Source organism: Pongo abelii, chromosome 17 (genome assembly GCF_028885655.2).
Source record: "Pongo abelii isolate AG06213 chromosome 17, NHGRI_mPonAbe1-v2.0_pri, whole genome shotgun sequence".
NCBI lineage: Eukaryota > Metazoa > Chordata > Mammalia > Primates > Hominidae > Pongo > Pongo abelii.
This window is the reverse complement of record NC_072002.2, coordinates 26,672,677-26,689,781: the sequence shown is the minus strand read 5'-3', so window position 1 is coordinate 26,689,781 and position 17,105 is coordinate 26,672,677. Positions and strand designations below refer to the sequence as shown.

Below are 17,105 nucleotides of genomic sequence, written 5' to 3'. Positions count from 1 at the left end.
AAGTAACAAGCTGTTAAATACACAATGAATGTACCTCTCTGCAAGCCAGAACTGTAGTGATTGATGGAATCCGATGTTTACTTGTCCCCTCTGTAACCTTAGATTAAAGTCACTGAAATCTTCAGCCTCTACATCAGGAGAATGGCACGCACATGCCAAGGGACGTGGCCAAAATGGCTGGTGGAGCTCTGTGGGAGGTGGCATGCATGGTCCCTTCCCCAAAGAGATTAGATGCAGAGACATCAGGAGAGCAAGTCAGCTTTTATGGGGAGGGTAACAGTGTAGTCAGAAGCAGCAAGGGAGAAATGATAGGAATTTGTGTTGTGGAGGGAAAGGAAGGAGGCGTGGACAGGGAGGAAGGAGAAGAAAAATTACACAAGAACCGATTGCTAATTGGTCAAGAGGGATGGGGAGTGACTGAGGGGCCCCTTGGGTGTGTCGCTATTGTTCAGTGTCCAGGCTGCAGCAAAAGGACAGCTATTAATAAACATCCTTAAATGCATCTTGTTTTCTTTCTATTGCTTTGTTGTTTATAAAATGCCTGAGTATACATTAATTCCAAGAATCCTCAAAATAACTTTGAGAGGTGTTACTGTGATCAGTATATAAAGAAAGAAGACATTGAAACTCATAGAGGCTAAGTAACTTGCCCCAAATCACACAGCCAGTTAAAAGGCAGAAGCAAATTTCAAATTCAAATATTTGAGCTCCAGCTCCGGCAATCTGAAATGTCAAGATACCTAGTACAATTGGGTTCTGGTCCTGGACGTGCCTGAACATTTGTATCATTTCACATATATCGTGTGACTCTCCAAGCCTTTGAAGTTGCATTTCTCTCATTTCCTTGCCTTTCTATGTGTCTTATAAAGATTTCTACTCTTACATTTATACCCTCAAGTATGCATGGACACAAAGTCGAGTTTGGGGTTTTTTTAAATGTGGATTAAAAGAAATTTTAAATTCTAACTTTCTTTACCTGATTCTCTCTGTAGCACTGGCCTTTTGTAATATATATTTTTCCTTTTTTATTTTTTTTCCAGCCGTAGGAAAGAGCTTTTTAATGCTCAGATCCCAAGAGCTAAGGAAGTAGATGGCTATTCGTGTTCTGCCAGGAATCCTTATGTTCAGTGAGAGGAAGTGCAACTGCTTAAAACTCTTAACTTCTCTCTCTTACTTTAGAAAGTCAAGTGGAAAAAAAAAATGGATTAATTTGACAGATAGCACAGAATAAGAAAAATATTAGAAACAAGAAGAGGCCATTTTTCCTATAGAGGCTCATTTCATTCTATATACCACTTCCATGGGATATCTGCCAATTGTTAGCAGAAAGAGTAATGTTATCTATTTTTTAAAATTTCACTCTTGAGTACTATGGAGATAAATAACTAAATGATGGATAAATAACTTTCTTTCACGGTAGTAGTTTAAGAAGGGTAAAAAGAGCTCAAATGCAGATGTTTGATGACATGAGAAAATTCAGCGACAAATGACAAATTTGATACTTCTATAGGTGCAGTTTTAGAAAGAGTATCCTTTTGCATTGACACTACAGACCTGTGTCCATCTGTAAAAGTGAGGGAACTGCATGTGGGTATTAATAGATGTATTTGCAAGCCCCGGAAATTTTCCAGTTGAAACTTACAACAAAAACAAAAAGTTTCTGTTCTGTTTTGCTGCAGGGCCAATGCAGGAAACCATCTATGACTTCTGGAGGATGGTGTGGCACGAAAACACTGCAAGTATCATCATGGTGACCAATCTTGTGGAAGTGGGAAGGGTGAGTGGACCATCTGCTGCAAATGGCCATTTTGTTCCTTGCTTAGTTGGTAACAGAAAGTAAGGCATGAGGCAAGCTTTTGAACTATTATGTGTACTCCCAAAAACATTAGCTACTCCAGCTCCTCCTATTGCTTGCTGCACTTGCTTATAAATTATCAGTAAACATAGCCTGAATTCTTTCATTTGTTGCGATAGCAACAGACAGGAAAGGCACTCAAGATTTAAAAGCAGTTGTTATCGGGCTATATTGAGAGCACAAAAATACCTCTAAGCATGAATGCTGATTGTTGAGTGTCAAAACTCAATGGGCGCTGCATTAGACATGACTACATTCCCAAACTCAAGAAAATTGGCTCTAAAAACAGTGTGCAGCTCTAGATTCAATCCTTAGATTAGAATTCCAGCATCTTCTCTTGCTTAAATTGGCCTTTCCTGTGTCTCAGTTTCCAAACCTGTGGAATGGAAAGCATCATCTTTCTGAAGGTCTTGTACTACCTTCTCCATAGTAACTGTTTATGAGCAGTGCTTTTATTTAACCAGGAAACTTTTACATAGTTGTAATCTCAGTAGTAGTATCCTATAGGATTATTTCCAAAGTGAAATTTTAAAATGAGCAAACACACAGTGTGAAGTTGCCTTATTTACAGTAGGTTGAATTCCATGGTTGTGCTAACTGAAGAGAAGTTGGCATCATGAGATTTGCCCTCAGCAAAGGCAGCCTAGAGGTTATCCTAGAATTGAAGCAGTGAGACAGGAGCCATAAGGGGGTTGTCTCTTAAGATTCTCAGGTTTCAGGAGGCACAAACCAGGAAGAAGAAAGACATCACAATTCTCTCATGATGAGAATATTCAGTAAGTAGGATATATATATATATATATATATACACACACACACACACACACACAATGTAAGTAGGAGAGATATATATATATAAAATTCTAGCAAAAATGGCACATTAACCTGAAAATCCCCCTACAGACATCTAGAAATTCTAGATAAAAATATACGTATGTATTTTAATATGTTTATATGTATATCACATGCATATGCAAATATATGTATTTTAAATGTGTAGCTTAGCCCTTAATAAAGACAGCTACTACAGACCAGAAATAAAGTGAGGACTAGAGATCCTCGGGAGTGTAGCCCTTGCATGCACCCTTAGGAGGCTGGGCAGGGGTTTTGTGTGAGTGTTGGGGGAGGGTAGGCAGCGTCAGTCTTTGTGATCTTGGATCCCGGGTTTTAAAGCCCACTGAGGGCGGGAAATAATGTGGACATGTACAATGCTAAGAATTTAGATGTTGACTGCCACACAGAACCAAAACCCACAAAGAGTAGACCCTCAGAGAAAGGGCAAACTGGGGAAGTGGAGGTAGGGAGAGGGAGGAGGGAGAAGGGAGAGGAGCACCAGCCAACCCAGGGAATTGACAAGGAAGTTACACCATTTTCGCTTAGGTAGGATCTGTGGGGGTAAAGCACTTCGGCCAACTCCAGGGTCAAAGTAAACACCTAATAAAATCAGAAAATAATTAGAACTGTGAATCATAAAGTATCATGATAGTGTTAAAGTTGTCAGATGCAAATAACATGGTACCAGAGAAGGAAATACATGTTTTTAAATGTTGTTATTAGAAAAGAAGAAATATCAACTAAGCATCTGATTCAAGAAGACAGAGGAAGAACAGAGCAAAACCAAAGAAAGAAAAAAGGAAATAATAAACATGAATAGAAATTTATTAACTAAACAGCACAGAAGCAATAATAAAGTTCAACAAAATAAAAAGCTGGTTTTGTGAAAAGGTTAATAACATGGACCTCTGGCAGCAGATCAGAAATAAATAGAAAAAAACCGCATATAGCCAATAGTAGATTTTTTTTTGTACTGCAATAGAATAATATGAATAACAATATATTTGATGAATTCTGTAATTTTCTAGAAAAATATGACTTTCCAAAACTGACTCAAAAAGAAACAGAAATTCAGAGTAGATAATAACTATCTTAAACTCGAATTCTGGTTAAAAATTGACCCATGGAAATGTACCAGTGTATTTATAGGTACTAAATATTCAAGGAACAGATAATTCAAATGTTGTAAATGTTAAAAATATATAACATTTTATAAACACATAAAAATACATAAATTATATACATTTTATAAAAATTATTCTAAGAGAACAGAAAAGAAAGCTTGTTCCCCCATTTCATTTTAAGAGGCTAGTATAACCTCAATATCAAAACCAGACAAGACTACAGGAAAAGGTAAAATTATAGGTGCCACACTTAGATAGGAAGAGATGAATAGACCAGTAGGTCCAAACAGGCCAGATGTAAGACACCAAAAGCCCAACATATTAAGGAATAGGATAGGAAAATGTATGATAGTAAGATTTATGTAAAATTCTCTGTATAACAAAGGATATAATAAGTGACCAGACAAGGGGGGAGGTATTATGGGGCTATTATGCAAAGTTTAAACACTTCCAGAGCAATATTTTATGTACTAAAAGTATAGAAACCGTTGTCTCTTCTTACAAGGACGCAAATCCTATTGGGTGAGGGCCCCACCTTAATGACCTCATTTAACCATCATTATCTCCTTGGAGGCCCATCTGCAAATACAGTCACACTTGGGGGTTAGGGCTTCACCATTTGAGTTTTGGGGGTACACAAATATTCAGTCCATAACAGCCTGCTTAATGGGGTTCTCATAAAGATTCAATGAGTTTCCGCATGTCAGGAGGTTAGAGAAGTTCTTGCCCATTCCGAGGACTCAATAATACAGCTATTAGTGTAACCTTAGGTTTCCACCAACAAACCTAAGACTGAAGAAAAAGACCCTTTTTGTTCCGCACACCAAATCTACCTACTTTTGCTATGAAAACATTAATGACTATTGAAAAAAAAAGGCCAACTCCACTAGAAAGCAAGTTCCTTGAAGGGAAGAGATGGCCTTGCTCAGCGGCCTCTCCCTCCAGGCCCAGGGCCCTGAGCAAATGCCCAGCAAGGTGAATAAAGAGAGTACCTCGCCATAGTGTCACGGAGCACACCAGAGCCACCTCATGTAGCCTAAACATTTCATCTGCTTTCATGTGCTTGTGTTTCTTCCCCTGAGAGGTATACTCCCATCTGACTCCTTCATTTACTTCACACATCCTTGCTGACCACCCACATGTGATGGGGAGAAAGAGGTACCTGGAGCCCACTCTCAGGTGCCTTCCTTTCACAATCCCAGCACTCCCAGAAAGTTGTGCACCCATGCACATGTTCAGTATTTGCACTGGAGCTCGCTTACAAGAAGAGTCCTCAGTAAATTATGTTGAAAAGTAGATAATTGCTAAATAACAACTATTGCTGGATTTTTAAAAATAAAGGCACATGTATTTTTTGCTTAATTGGAATTCCAAAGCACACCACTGTGTCTGGACTCAGTGGCTTAAGAGGTTAAGCTGATTTTGTATGATACAGCCTTTTACTTTAAGGAAAGATGAGGACAGCATAGTCTTTGGTTGAAAAGTCAAAAGAAAATTGTGCTGTAAAATTACTGCAGCAAAAAATAATAATTACACACTAAAGCCCACTGTGTCTGAGACATGACACATTTGCAGGGAGCCAGGTTCCATTCAGAGCGACCTGGGTTTAGAAAAGGAATGAAAATGCTATGCAGTGGTGGTCACTGTTCCTTCCATCAGGCACCTGGACCCGTCACATCCAGGGTAGTCACTGGTGATTTTTATGACAGCAACTATTCCTTCTGACAAATAACCATGGAAATTTTGTTTCCAATAAGGTGTGGCTGAAGTGGGTGGTGGTAACTAGGTTTCTGGTTTACCCATAAATCTAAGTCCATAGATTTAAAGTAACTCAACCATTTTAGGTCTGGTAAGGTTATTAAAAAAAAAAAAATTCTTCCAAATCCTTACCAGGTTTGTGGGGACATGGGTAAGCTCTGAAGAGGCCCCACCTCGTTGCCATCAGCCCCTTGGATGGGCCTGACTTTAGTAATGAAATTATGGCATCTGTCCTTGAAATGTCTGGCATGATTTGGGGGTTTTGACAAGAGGTCATGTTCCCTCATGGGAAAAGCACTCTCCGTGTTCCAGGCGGTTTCCCGTTGTTAATCCTGCACATTTGTTTACAGATAGCTCCTCCATTTTTAGCTTAAAAACAACAACAACAAACCACCCAAGAAATCAAAATGACATGGTTTTTAAGGGCAATAGCTACCTACTTAACATGTGTACCATACATAGTGCGTCCTTCATGCATTAAGCATGAGCTAGGCGGATGCGTGTTTGTTTACACAGACTTGCTGCCGATTCATTAAGGCAGAGCTGGGGACCTGCTTCCCCCCATTTTGCCCTGAAGCGCTCTGCATTAGGCGGCCCTAATTGCTGGTGTTGGAGCCGCTAGGAGACCTTTCCTGTCACAGCACCTGGTGCAGAAGACACAGATGCTGCACTTCCCTCCAGCGGGGTCCCCGGTACATCTGCCAGGACCTGTCATTATCTAAGACTTCCTTGTCACCACCATGCCTCCCCTTTTAGCCCACGTGTTCTGGGAAGGGACCCTTGTCGGTTTTCCTGGCACCTGCCGCCGGCTGCACACCTGGCATTGAAATGGCGCTGGAACGTGTTGTGATTATTTTCCCTCTTTAATGAACCCACCTGAGGGACATTTAGTTTTTTAATCCAGTTGCCTGTTTCCCAGGCATTCCCATTTACACCGTTTGTGTGGAGATTCAAAAACTCTGTTGTGGTGTTGAGCTATTCCATCTGCCAGAAGTCTTATAACCAAATCTGCGGACTCCCAAAGGAGACTTTTGAACCGGTAATTTAAGCTAATTATTTCTAAACATATTTAGTCAGTTTTATGAAGACCTCATTAGAATGTGACTGTTTATTAAAAATCCAAATGAGGTCTCACAGTCATTTAGGAAAATTATTGTTGAGTCACTCTGAATAGTTCTAATAACAGAAGATAAAATGTTTTGGAGCTGAGAGAAGTGGGGACCAGAGCTATGGACCTCTATCACAGTAGGGGATGGGAAGAAACCACCTACATGGATTCTTGGATATTTTCCACCCAAGGAGCCTGCCCTAAAATTCCTCTCACAGTACTTGTCACTGAAAGAGTCATGAAAGGAAAAGTTTAGGATGAACACTAGACGTCAGAACTAACAACTTTCTAATTCACATACAAGGAAGGTATATTAAGATTCCAGGTGCCCTTCTCACAGCCAAGAAAAAACATCTTCTTTTCTGCAACAGCCACCAGACCCAGGATCAACGAGGAAGCAAGAGAGAGGCAAGGTTGCCCTTTTATAAAAAGTGTGGAAATACTGGTTAATTACAAGAATGAAAATATTAGTAATCATTTTTACTACAAAATCTCTTGAGTTGTTCCAAGACATCAAACTCATAAGAAAGGGAAGAGGGAAATTGTTTTTATAGACATTGCTGACAGTTTTCCGTCTTGAGCGCTCACTGTTACTTTCATAGATCCTTTTTCATAAACTGGTATTTAAGATTGATCTTTTGTGACCTGTGTAATTACAGTCTTAGCCTTTGAATAATTTATGCTCATTCAGCAAACACTCCTCATCTCGATCTACTGTCATCCTTTCACCTATCATAGGATGAAGCTGACATAAGCCTTACCTCCCTCCTGCACGTTACCCCTGGGCATTTAACTGCTCATTGGCCATCTCTACCTCTGTGTCCCACAACTGGCACAAACCAAGCACCTCAGAAACTAAGCTTGTCCATTCATCTTCAGACTCCTGGTCCCCAATACCTCTTCTTATCATTCAGGGTTGAAAACAAACTTCATTTTGTACTCAGCCCAATCCAATGTCAAGCCATAAAAACACCGTGTGAACAGCACACCTGCCTCCTGTTTTCAAGGTGCCTCCAATGCAGCTTGGGAATTCACAGTCTTTCATATCAGTCCCAGTAGCAGCGTCCACACTGGTCACCCTGGTGTTCACATTGGTCACCCCAGCATCCACAGTGGTCACCTTGTGCTGTTGCGGTCTCCAAGACCAAAATGGATGCCCCATTATCAACTAAGACAGAAAGGTTAAGGAAACAGAGTTACCTACAGGTTGAAGGTTCGGGGCCTGTAAGGGCAAATCCTCTAAGTTCCTATGGCCAAACTCCCTACCAATAGGAGCTATAGCTCTGAGTCACAACCCAGACCACTGCAACTCTGATTGGACAGAGGACCAGCCTTGAAAACACTCCTTCCTGATAAGCAGCTTGCAGACCTCGAGCCCGTTTCGGCAGCTCATAGAGGCTGCATACAGACTGTCTTTGTGTCCCATAGCTGACCTTTTGATGTAAAGAGCCAAATGTCATTTTCTTTTCATGGTAAAAACCCCACCCCAAAGTGAACATGGGACGTATGGTACATGTATGTTTACCTATTGCACATGTGCTCAGCTCCCCTTATAAATATGTATAGCTTCCCCTCAAACCTGCTGATATGTATGACTCTGTTGTGTGATACAGACCTGGTGAGGCATAAAAGCCAACCTGTCCTTCTTTCTGAAGAAAGAGCACCTTCAGTCCATGCTGGAGACTCTTCCCAGCTTGCAAACCGATAACCCCCATAAAGCTCTCCTTTCTACTGTCCAGCCATCCTGGTGGTCTTTTAGACAACACTGTCTTGTATCCATTCCATGTGTCAGTGCTGCATTAATTTTTATAAACATTAGCTCCTGACACACCACTCATCTGTTCAGAATCCTTCAGTGATTCCTGTCGAATTCAGAACAAAGCCCAAACCTCAAGATCCCTCTATTCTGTGCCTTCACAGTGTGGCTCTAGTCTACGGCAAGCTTATTTCCCAGCATTCTCTTACAAGTGTTTGAAGTGCCAGGCAGACAAAGTATTTGCTATTTGCCACACACGCCCAGCACTGCATTCCTTGTGCCTTTGGTGCTGTCTGGCCCATGCACAGTAGAGCTCTCCAGGAAAACCCCTGCCAGTTTGGAATGCTCTAGGTCTACACAGTCCCTGCAGAGCCTCTAGTCGCAGGGGTCTACTGAGTATTTTCAGTGTGGTTATTGTGACTGAGAGATTGACTTCTGAGGTTTATTTCATTTGTATTAATTTAAATTGAAATGGCCACATGTGACTAATGGCTTTTGTCTGGGACAGTGCAGGGACAGTACCTCCTTGCCTTCCTCCCTCTGCCTGCTTAAGCAGGGCCCTTCTTTTAATACTAATTGAAAATTCCACCCTTTCTAAGAAGGAAACCCAACCTGATTATTCAACTGGCTATTTGATCTCCCTCATCAGCATCCTCTCTGTATGTCACTTGCCATATTCTGTCCTTTAGTATAAGTTTTAGCCCTTCCTCATTTATAGTAAGTCAGTCAGAGAATCAGAAGGCCTTGGCTCTTCCCATGCCCATTGCAACATCTCTGAGCCCCAGATTCCTCATCTGTTAAGCATAGGGAATGATGCACTAATACACACCCTCCTGTGTCACGGGATTACTGTAAGGATTACAGAATAAATTGAGCATCTGTTATGCCTGTTTTCCACTTCTGCAGACTCACCTTCTCAGCCATTCCTGTGCACAGCCACCAGGCTGTGGGTCCTTCCAGGTAGGCCCAGTAGAAGCAGTTGGTCAAGAACTGTTTCCCTAAATCTGGCCACAGGAACGGCCTCTCTGTTGTCAGAGATGGTGGAGTTTGCACCTTGCCTTGAATTCCTTCAATTCTGTAGGTCATGAATTATCTGTTTCTGCTGGAAATATCAGCAATTCCTAAACTAGAATTGCTGTAACTTTAACACAAAACTAGAAGTCAAAGAGGAAATTGGCAGTGTAGCCTGTGATGATTCCCATCCAGGCACTGCCAGGCTTCACACCACTACCCCCAGCACATCAGCCAAGAAAGGAGGCACTCACAAGTACTGAGCTATCAGCAGCAGGAGAAAGGCTTTCTACAGACTCAACACCAACTCCTCCAGGAAAGATGGTTCCCTGGCTGCCCTGGTGAACCTGGAGGTTTTCTCTGCCTGAAAACCTCAGTTCCCCTCTGTAAAAAGTTCAACCAAAGAGCTCGATTTGTCATGTTCACAAATTAGCCCAAAGATAGGCTTTTTAATCCCTTCTCAGCACAATTTAACCCAACATTTAGTGCTGTACTTACTGTATCTATGACACTAATAATCCAAAGATAGTTATTATTCACTTGTCCTCAAAGAATATCACCTGTGGTCATTGAGAACCGTATATCGACAATGAACTGTGATACATGTTCAGAATGTGATAGTACCAACGAAGGGACTCATTCTGCCTGTGGCGATCTAGGTCTTCTCAGAGCACGGGTAAAGAGCTGGACCTTAGTAGGAGGAAGGATTTTATTTTGTCTTTATTTTAGATTTAGGGGGCACATGGGCAGGTTTGTTAAATGGGTATATTTAGTGGTGCTGAGGTTAGGGCTTCTAATGATCCCATCAACCAAACAGTGAACATAGTCCCCAGTAGGTAGTTTTTAAACCCTTGCCCTCCTTTCTCTCTCCTCCCTTTTATATTCCCATCTTTGTGCCGTGTATACCCAATGTTTAGCTCCCACTTACAAGTGAGAACATAGGATATTTGGTTTTGTTTCTGATTTAATTCACTTAGGATAATGGCCTCCAGCTGTACCCATGTTGCACCAAAGGACATGATTTCATTCTTTTTCTTTTCTTTTCTTTTCTTTTTTTTTTTTTGTTTGTTTTTGTTTTTTTGTTTTTTTTTTGTTTGGTTTGTTTTGTTTTTTGAGATGGAGTCTCACTCTGTCACCCAGGCTGGAGTGCAGTGGCGCGATCTTGGCTCACTGCAACCTCCGCCTCCTGGGTTCAAGCAATTCTCTGCCTCAGCCTCCCAAGTAGCTGGGATTACAGGTGCCCACCACTACGCCTGGCTAATTTTTTGTATTTTTAATAGAGATGGGGTTTCACCATCTTGGCCAGGCTGGTCTTGAACTCCTGACCTTGTGATCCACCTGCCTTGGCTTCCCAAAGTGCTGGGATTACAGGTGTGAGCCACCGCGCCCAGCCCAATTTCGTTTTTTATGGCTATGTAGAAAATGTGTATAAACCACATTTTCTTTATCCAGCCTACCATTGATGGGCACCTGGGTTGATTCCATGTCTTTGCTGAGGAAGCATTTTAAATGGCAGGAGTGAGACAGTAACCACTTCAGCAGCATAAGGAAGAGAAAGCACAGGAAGGGGAGGAAATGGCCAGATGGAGAAAGAGCTAGTGGCCTGCCTGATGCAGCTGCTGAGGGAAGAACTCTGAGGCCGGGAAGCTAACTGCAGGCTTGTTGATGAGGATTTGAAATGTGTTTTTAGGAAGGAAAGAGAGGTAGAAAGTGGGCAGTGTGTGTGTTTGTTTGTTCACTTTAATTGAGGTGGTGAATCATGTGTTCTAATTGGTGTTGAAAAACAATCTTGGTGACCATTAAGGAAAGGCTGAGAAAGGCTATGGAAGAGTATGGAGACACGTTTAGGAGGTTAGAGCAAGGCTCTAGGTGAAAGATGATGTGGGCTTGAGTTTGGGCAGAGGTGTTGGGAATTTATGAGGAGTATACAGTTTGGGTGTTATGGTGGATAGGTGGTGCTGATAAGGAAGGAGGAGAACTTGAGAATGAACCAGGGTTTCTACCACTGTGACTTGGGTTGCTATAAAGGGTATTAACCAAGAATGGGTATCTCTTTCCAGCCCACCCCCACACCCCCAAATAAAAGTAGGTGTAAGGAGAGGCAATGTGTTTCATCTTGGACATGCTGAGTTTAAGAAGCTGAATGAGCAATAATGTGGTGCTTTCCAGAAAGCTCAAGAGAGAGATGTGAGCTGAAGACACAGAAACAAACTATGAAATGTTAGCGTCCCCCTTTATTCACAAGCATCTACTGTGTGTTAGGCTTTGGCTGCACTGGGGATATCAAGATGAAAAGACATGGCACAAACTACGGGACAAAAAGGCAAACAAAAAAAAAGTATAATGCGGCTGGGCGCGGTGGCTCACGCCTGTAATCCCAGCACTTTGGGAGGCCGAGGCAGGTGGACTGCCTGAGGTCAGGAGTTTGAGTCCAGCCTGGCCAACATGGTGAAACCCCATCTCTACTGAAACCACACAAAATTAGCTGGGCGTGGTGGCGGGTGCCCGTAATCCCAGCTATTTGGGAGGCTGAGGCAGGAGAATCGCTTGCACCCAGGAGGCGGAGGTTGCAGTGAGCCTAGATTGCACCATTGCACTCCAGCTTGGGTGACAGAGTGAGATTCCGTCTAAAGAAAAAAAAAGTATAATGCAAAGTGATAACCACTGTAACAGAACAGAGTTCTTGGGAGAAAGTGGAGAAAGTGGGGAGAGAAAAGAGGAGGACTCACAACAGAACACTGGAGAATATCTGTTTCTGGAGGCAGTCGGGAAGAACAGCTGGATGGAGTCTGGAAAAGGAAAGCAAGAGGAATAGGGCGAGAACAAAGAGACCCGGATCATGAGAACGAAGAGAAGACAGCATTTCAACAGGAAGGGGATAGCGACCAGGACACGAGCTACAGAAAGGCCAGGTAAACAGGAATCAGAGAGCAAGGTAGAGGGAAAGAATGTACTGAGTCAGGTATCCTGCTAAATGTTTCACAAGCCCTATTGCTCTTATCACAGCTACCCTCTGAGTACATTTAAAGATTCCTATTTTCAAATTAAGTAAGTAAGGCTTGGTGTGGTTAAATAATTTGGCCAAGGGCATAGAGCTAGAATTGAAACTTTGGTCTGTCCAGTTCCAAAGCCCATGCTCTGTCCCCCGTTCCACAGTGCCCCCCATTAGCACTGGAGATGTCTTTGGTATGTACCAAGTTCCCATGGGGTGATAGAACCAGGAATCCAGCAGCAGTAGAACAGTGGCTAAGTGTGCAGCAAAGATGCAACTGTAGCTTGTTCTTGGAGCAGGGAGTCACAGGAAAGAGATGAAGCAGCACCTAGAAAGGAACAGGGTCTAGACAGTGATTATAATGGTTGGGAGTGTGTTTTTAGTGATAGAGTAGACATAAGAGTAACTGGGAGTCTGAAAAGAAGATGTTAATTGCCATCTCAAACTAAAGGTACAAGAAAAGAAAGGGGAAAAGTGACAGAGGAAAATCACAGACAAGACAGAAGGGGATGCCTTCAGTTCACAAGCATATGCTGCGTTCACACCACTCAATGTGCAGTCACAGAAAGCCAGGGATGCTAAGACAAATTAAGTGTGTCCCTGTACACAGGGAGGGGGCATCAAGCAAAGGGATGAAATTCCTTGATAAAGGTTTCACAGCGTGCTGTGGAAGTTCATGAAAGAGGCACCTCATCTAGCCGTGGAGTTGAGTGGAGGTTGGAGGGATTTGTCAATAAATGCTTCTCAGAGCAAGGGGTGCCTGGTGCTGAGTACAGGAGGCAAATGGAGAGCAAATGGAAATTAATTGGCAAAGGAGGGAGGGAAGGTGTTCCAGGCAGAGGCAACCACAGGACCCTGGAGGGAAGCTGCAGGGATTCAGTATGAACCAGGGGAGATCAGGGATGGGGATTATAGGGAGAACTGAGGCCTTGTCATGGATATACCACATCAGGAATTGGGCTTCAGCTCTTGAACGACAGAGTGCCTCAAAGGATTTGGGTGTGGAAGTGACAAGGGGAAAGGGCCACAGTGGAGATGCTGCAGAGACAGAGTGGGTCATCCAAAGGCAGAACAATCACCATCTGACTTAACAAGGAAAAGGTTACTGGTAACCTTTTGCCTCAGTGTTTTCAGAGTAATGGCCTATCAGAGTTCTTTGATTACATGCAACAGAAATCAACTCTGGCTAATTTCAGGAAAAGGGAAAAGAATATTAGAAGCTCAAAATGTTGATGTGAAGAGTAAGGCTTGCAAAAGATAGGAGAGAAGGTAACAGCTCCAGAGGGCTAGTGAGCCAGATGGGTCTCACAGCCAGACAGTCTAGTCAAGGCGCTGATGCTACGACAGTGAGCTCTCTTGTCTCTTTGTCACTGTGCTCAGGATTCTAATAACAAGGATAGAACCTCTGACTACCAAAGGTTGGTTCATGTGCTCATCCCTCACTGTCCAGGGCCTCTAATTGACAAGCCACCCCATAGGGAAGAAGTAATTCCCCAAAAGGAAGTCAAGGATCCATTAGGAAGGATGAATGGATGAAATGGATGTTGACAGACCAAATGATGCGTTCAGTACAAATGGCAAGCACTGAAGCCAGCCTCCAGCATTGAGGCAGGAGTAGCAAATGAGGATGCATAGACTGAGTGTAGACTTGACAGAAGCTTAGCACTGCAGGGAAGAGAGAGGAGTGCAGCTGTAAACAGAGGAGCATTTCCGATCAAAGGATATTTATAAGGTGAAAGACCCTTGACAGTAGTTATGTGTTAAGGAAAAGAATCAGAAGAGAGGGAGAGACTGGACATCTTGGGAAGTGGACGGAGTCTTTGCCAGGGAGCCAGGAGGGAAGGGACCCTGAGCGCAGGTCTTCCATTCAGCCTTACAAGAGATGACATCTTTTCCTCTGAGCCTGCAGAACAGAGGCAGGCGTGGACACACTTAAATAAATTAAACCAAACAGAAACACACTCAGGATGGCACCCTCTCCTAGTAACAGTGGTTTTCCCAGTGTAGTAAGGAGCAAGGCCATGGGCTGAGAAGCTGGAGGAAAAGGGAAGTAGCTATTTTAGGGATGCATCAAGGACACAGGTAAAGGCGTTCGCCTGGAATGGGAGTGACCTCTTCTCTGGGGAGAAGGTAAGGATGGGCAGATATAAGTAAGACTCCAGTTGGCGGCTACAGGATGCAGGTAGGTGGAATCCCAGGACAGCCAATAGCCCAAATCCTCCAGGTACTAGCGGCAGGGGAATGTGACTCCAAGGAGAATAGGGTGTTGTGAGCGTTTCTAGGTGAACTGAAAACCAACCCATTCTTACCCCACGCCTTACTTTTTGCAACCTTGGAAGGAAGGGAATTATCCATATGAACTCTAAAATTCCATGTTTATATGAAGGATATTTTCCTGTTTGCTGTTTACGTTTTGGTGAAGGGATCCATTTGCATAACAAAAGCATCTGCAGTCCAGATCCGGTTTAATCCACATGCTTCCAGAGCCCTTGATGCTTCCTGTACACTCTGAATACCACCAACAGCAGAAAACGATTGAGTGTGGATTGTTAAAGGGGAATGATTCAGGACAAAAACATGAGGACTGTCACTCCCTTAGGAGAAAGCCCTCCACTCCCATGTCCTCTGCACTGTTTTCACATGAATTGTATAGAGGATCCGGAACGGAATGTTGCCATGTGATTAGGTACCAGTGAGACAAATTCTGTTGGTGATCCATCTGTATTTTAATTTATGCAGACCATAAAAGATATTCAGTCTGTTCTCTAATTTATAGACCTTCTTTTGAAAATAATCTCATCTGACTACAGTAAACTAAGATTTTTGAAGAAATATATTCTTTTCAGAAGTTCTCAAAATTACTTATAGCGATCCCCCCGATTTATCACCTGCCACAATCAGTTGCACCTGGTGAGCACATTTCCGTGTCTTTACCCAGGGATCAGCAGGGCCGCAGCGGGTTGCTGCCTGCAGTAGGGAGGGTGTCCTTGGAGAGAATGTGGTTTCTTTGGAGGACTCTCACGATCGTTTAATGAAGATATCTACACACGCCCCGTTGTGTTCTGTATAATTGCAAGTGTGACTGTTACCTCTGGAAGGTCTCCTTAGGCACCAAAATGGCTATTTTTCTCAAAGCGTTTAATCAATAGAGAATCATCGTTTCACATCCGTCAATTCCATTTGGACAGCAAATCCATTTAATTAAAGGTAAACTGTGGTATAAAGGAGATGCAAAAACATATACAATTATAAAACAACTTCATTTAACCAGGAAACACTTAATTGACTACAAATTGGGTAATGATTTTGAAAAATATGAGACTAAAAGAAAACACATACTCTCAGACTAAAGCAAGGAGAAAACCGTATAGCTTTTTTCTCCAATCTTATTGAAGGCTTATTCAGTATTTTAAATACTAAGTTCTGCATTTTATAACTTAGAGTAATGAGGTTTCTTATATAAAACTTCATATCATATGCCAACCCCAACCTCTGTAAACTTTATTCTGATAGTATTCCTGCAAATAAATACATACACAACATATTTACACACACACATTTTTGTTTAAGGCTAACTATTCCCCCCACACACACACATTTGCCTGCATGAGTAACCAGACTAGATCTCTTTTACGATTTTCACATTCCCCATATCTGATCAGAGGTTCTTCCCACATGTATGCACATGACACACACACACATGCATACACATGGACACGCACACACATGCATACACATGGACACGCACACACATGCATACACATGGACACGCACACACACATGCATACACATAGACACGCACACACACATGCATACACATGGACACGCACACACATGCATACACATGGACACACACACATGCATACACATGGACACGCACACACATGCATACACATGGACACGCACACACATGCATACACATGGACACGCACACATGCATACACATGGACACACACACATGCATACACATGGACACGCACACACATGCATACACATGGACACACACACATGCATACACATGGACACGCACACACATGCATACACATGGACACGCACACACATGCATACACATGGACACGCACACATGCATACACATGGACACACACACATGCATACACATGGACACGCACACACATGCATACACATGGACACGCACACACACATGCATACACATGGACACGCACGCACACACATGCATACACATGGACACGCACACACACATGCATACACATGGACACGCACACACATGCATACACATGGACACGCACACACATGCATACACATGGACACACACACATGCATACACATGGACACGCACACACATGCATACACATGGACACGCACACACATGCATACACATGGACACGCACACACACATGCATACACGGACACGCACACACACATGCATACACATGGACACACACACATGCATACACATGGACACGCACACACATGCATACACATGGACACGCACACACACATGCATACACATGGACACACACACACACATACACATGGACACGCACACACGCATACACATGGACACGCACACACACATGCATACACATGGACACACACACATGCATACACATGGACACACACACATGCATACACATGGACACGCACACACATGCATACACATGGACACGCACACACACATGCATACA

General features: G+C 42.9%; 1 protein-coding gene across 10 annotated transcripts in view; it reads left to right on the top strand.

The window, feature by feature from the left end:
* The window catches only part of PTPRM (protein tyrosine phosphatase receptor type M), an 844,030-nt gene that overhangs the window by 778,621 nt on the left and 48,304 nt on the right, over positions 1–17,105 (top strand). For all 10 annotated transcript variants that reach the window (XM_009252252.4, XM_054537539.2, XM_054537541.2 and 7 more), the window contains 1 exon segment: positions 1,680–1,777. In XM_009252252.4, coding sequence (XP_009250527.2) covers positions 1,680–1,777 — 98 coding nt within the window.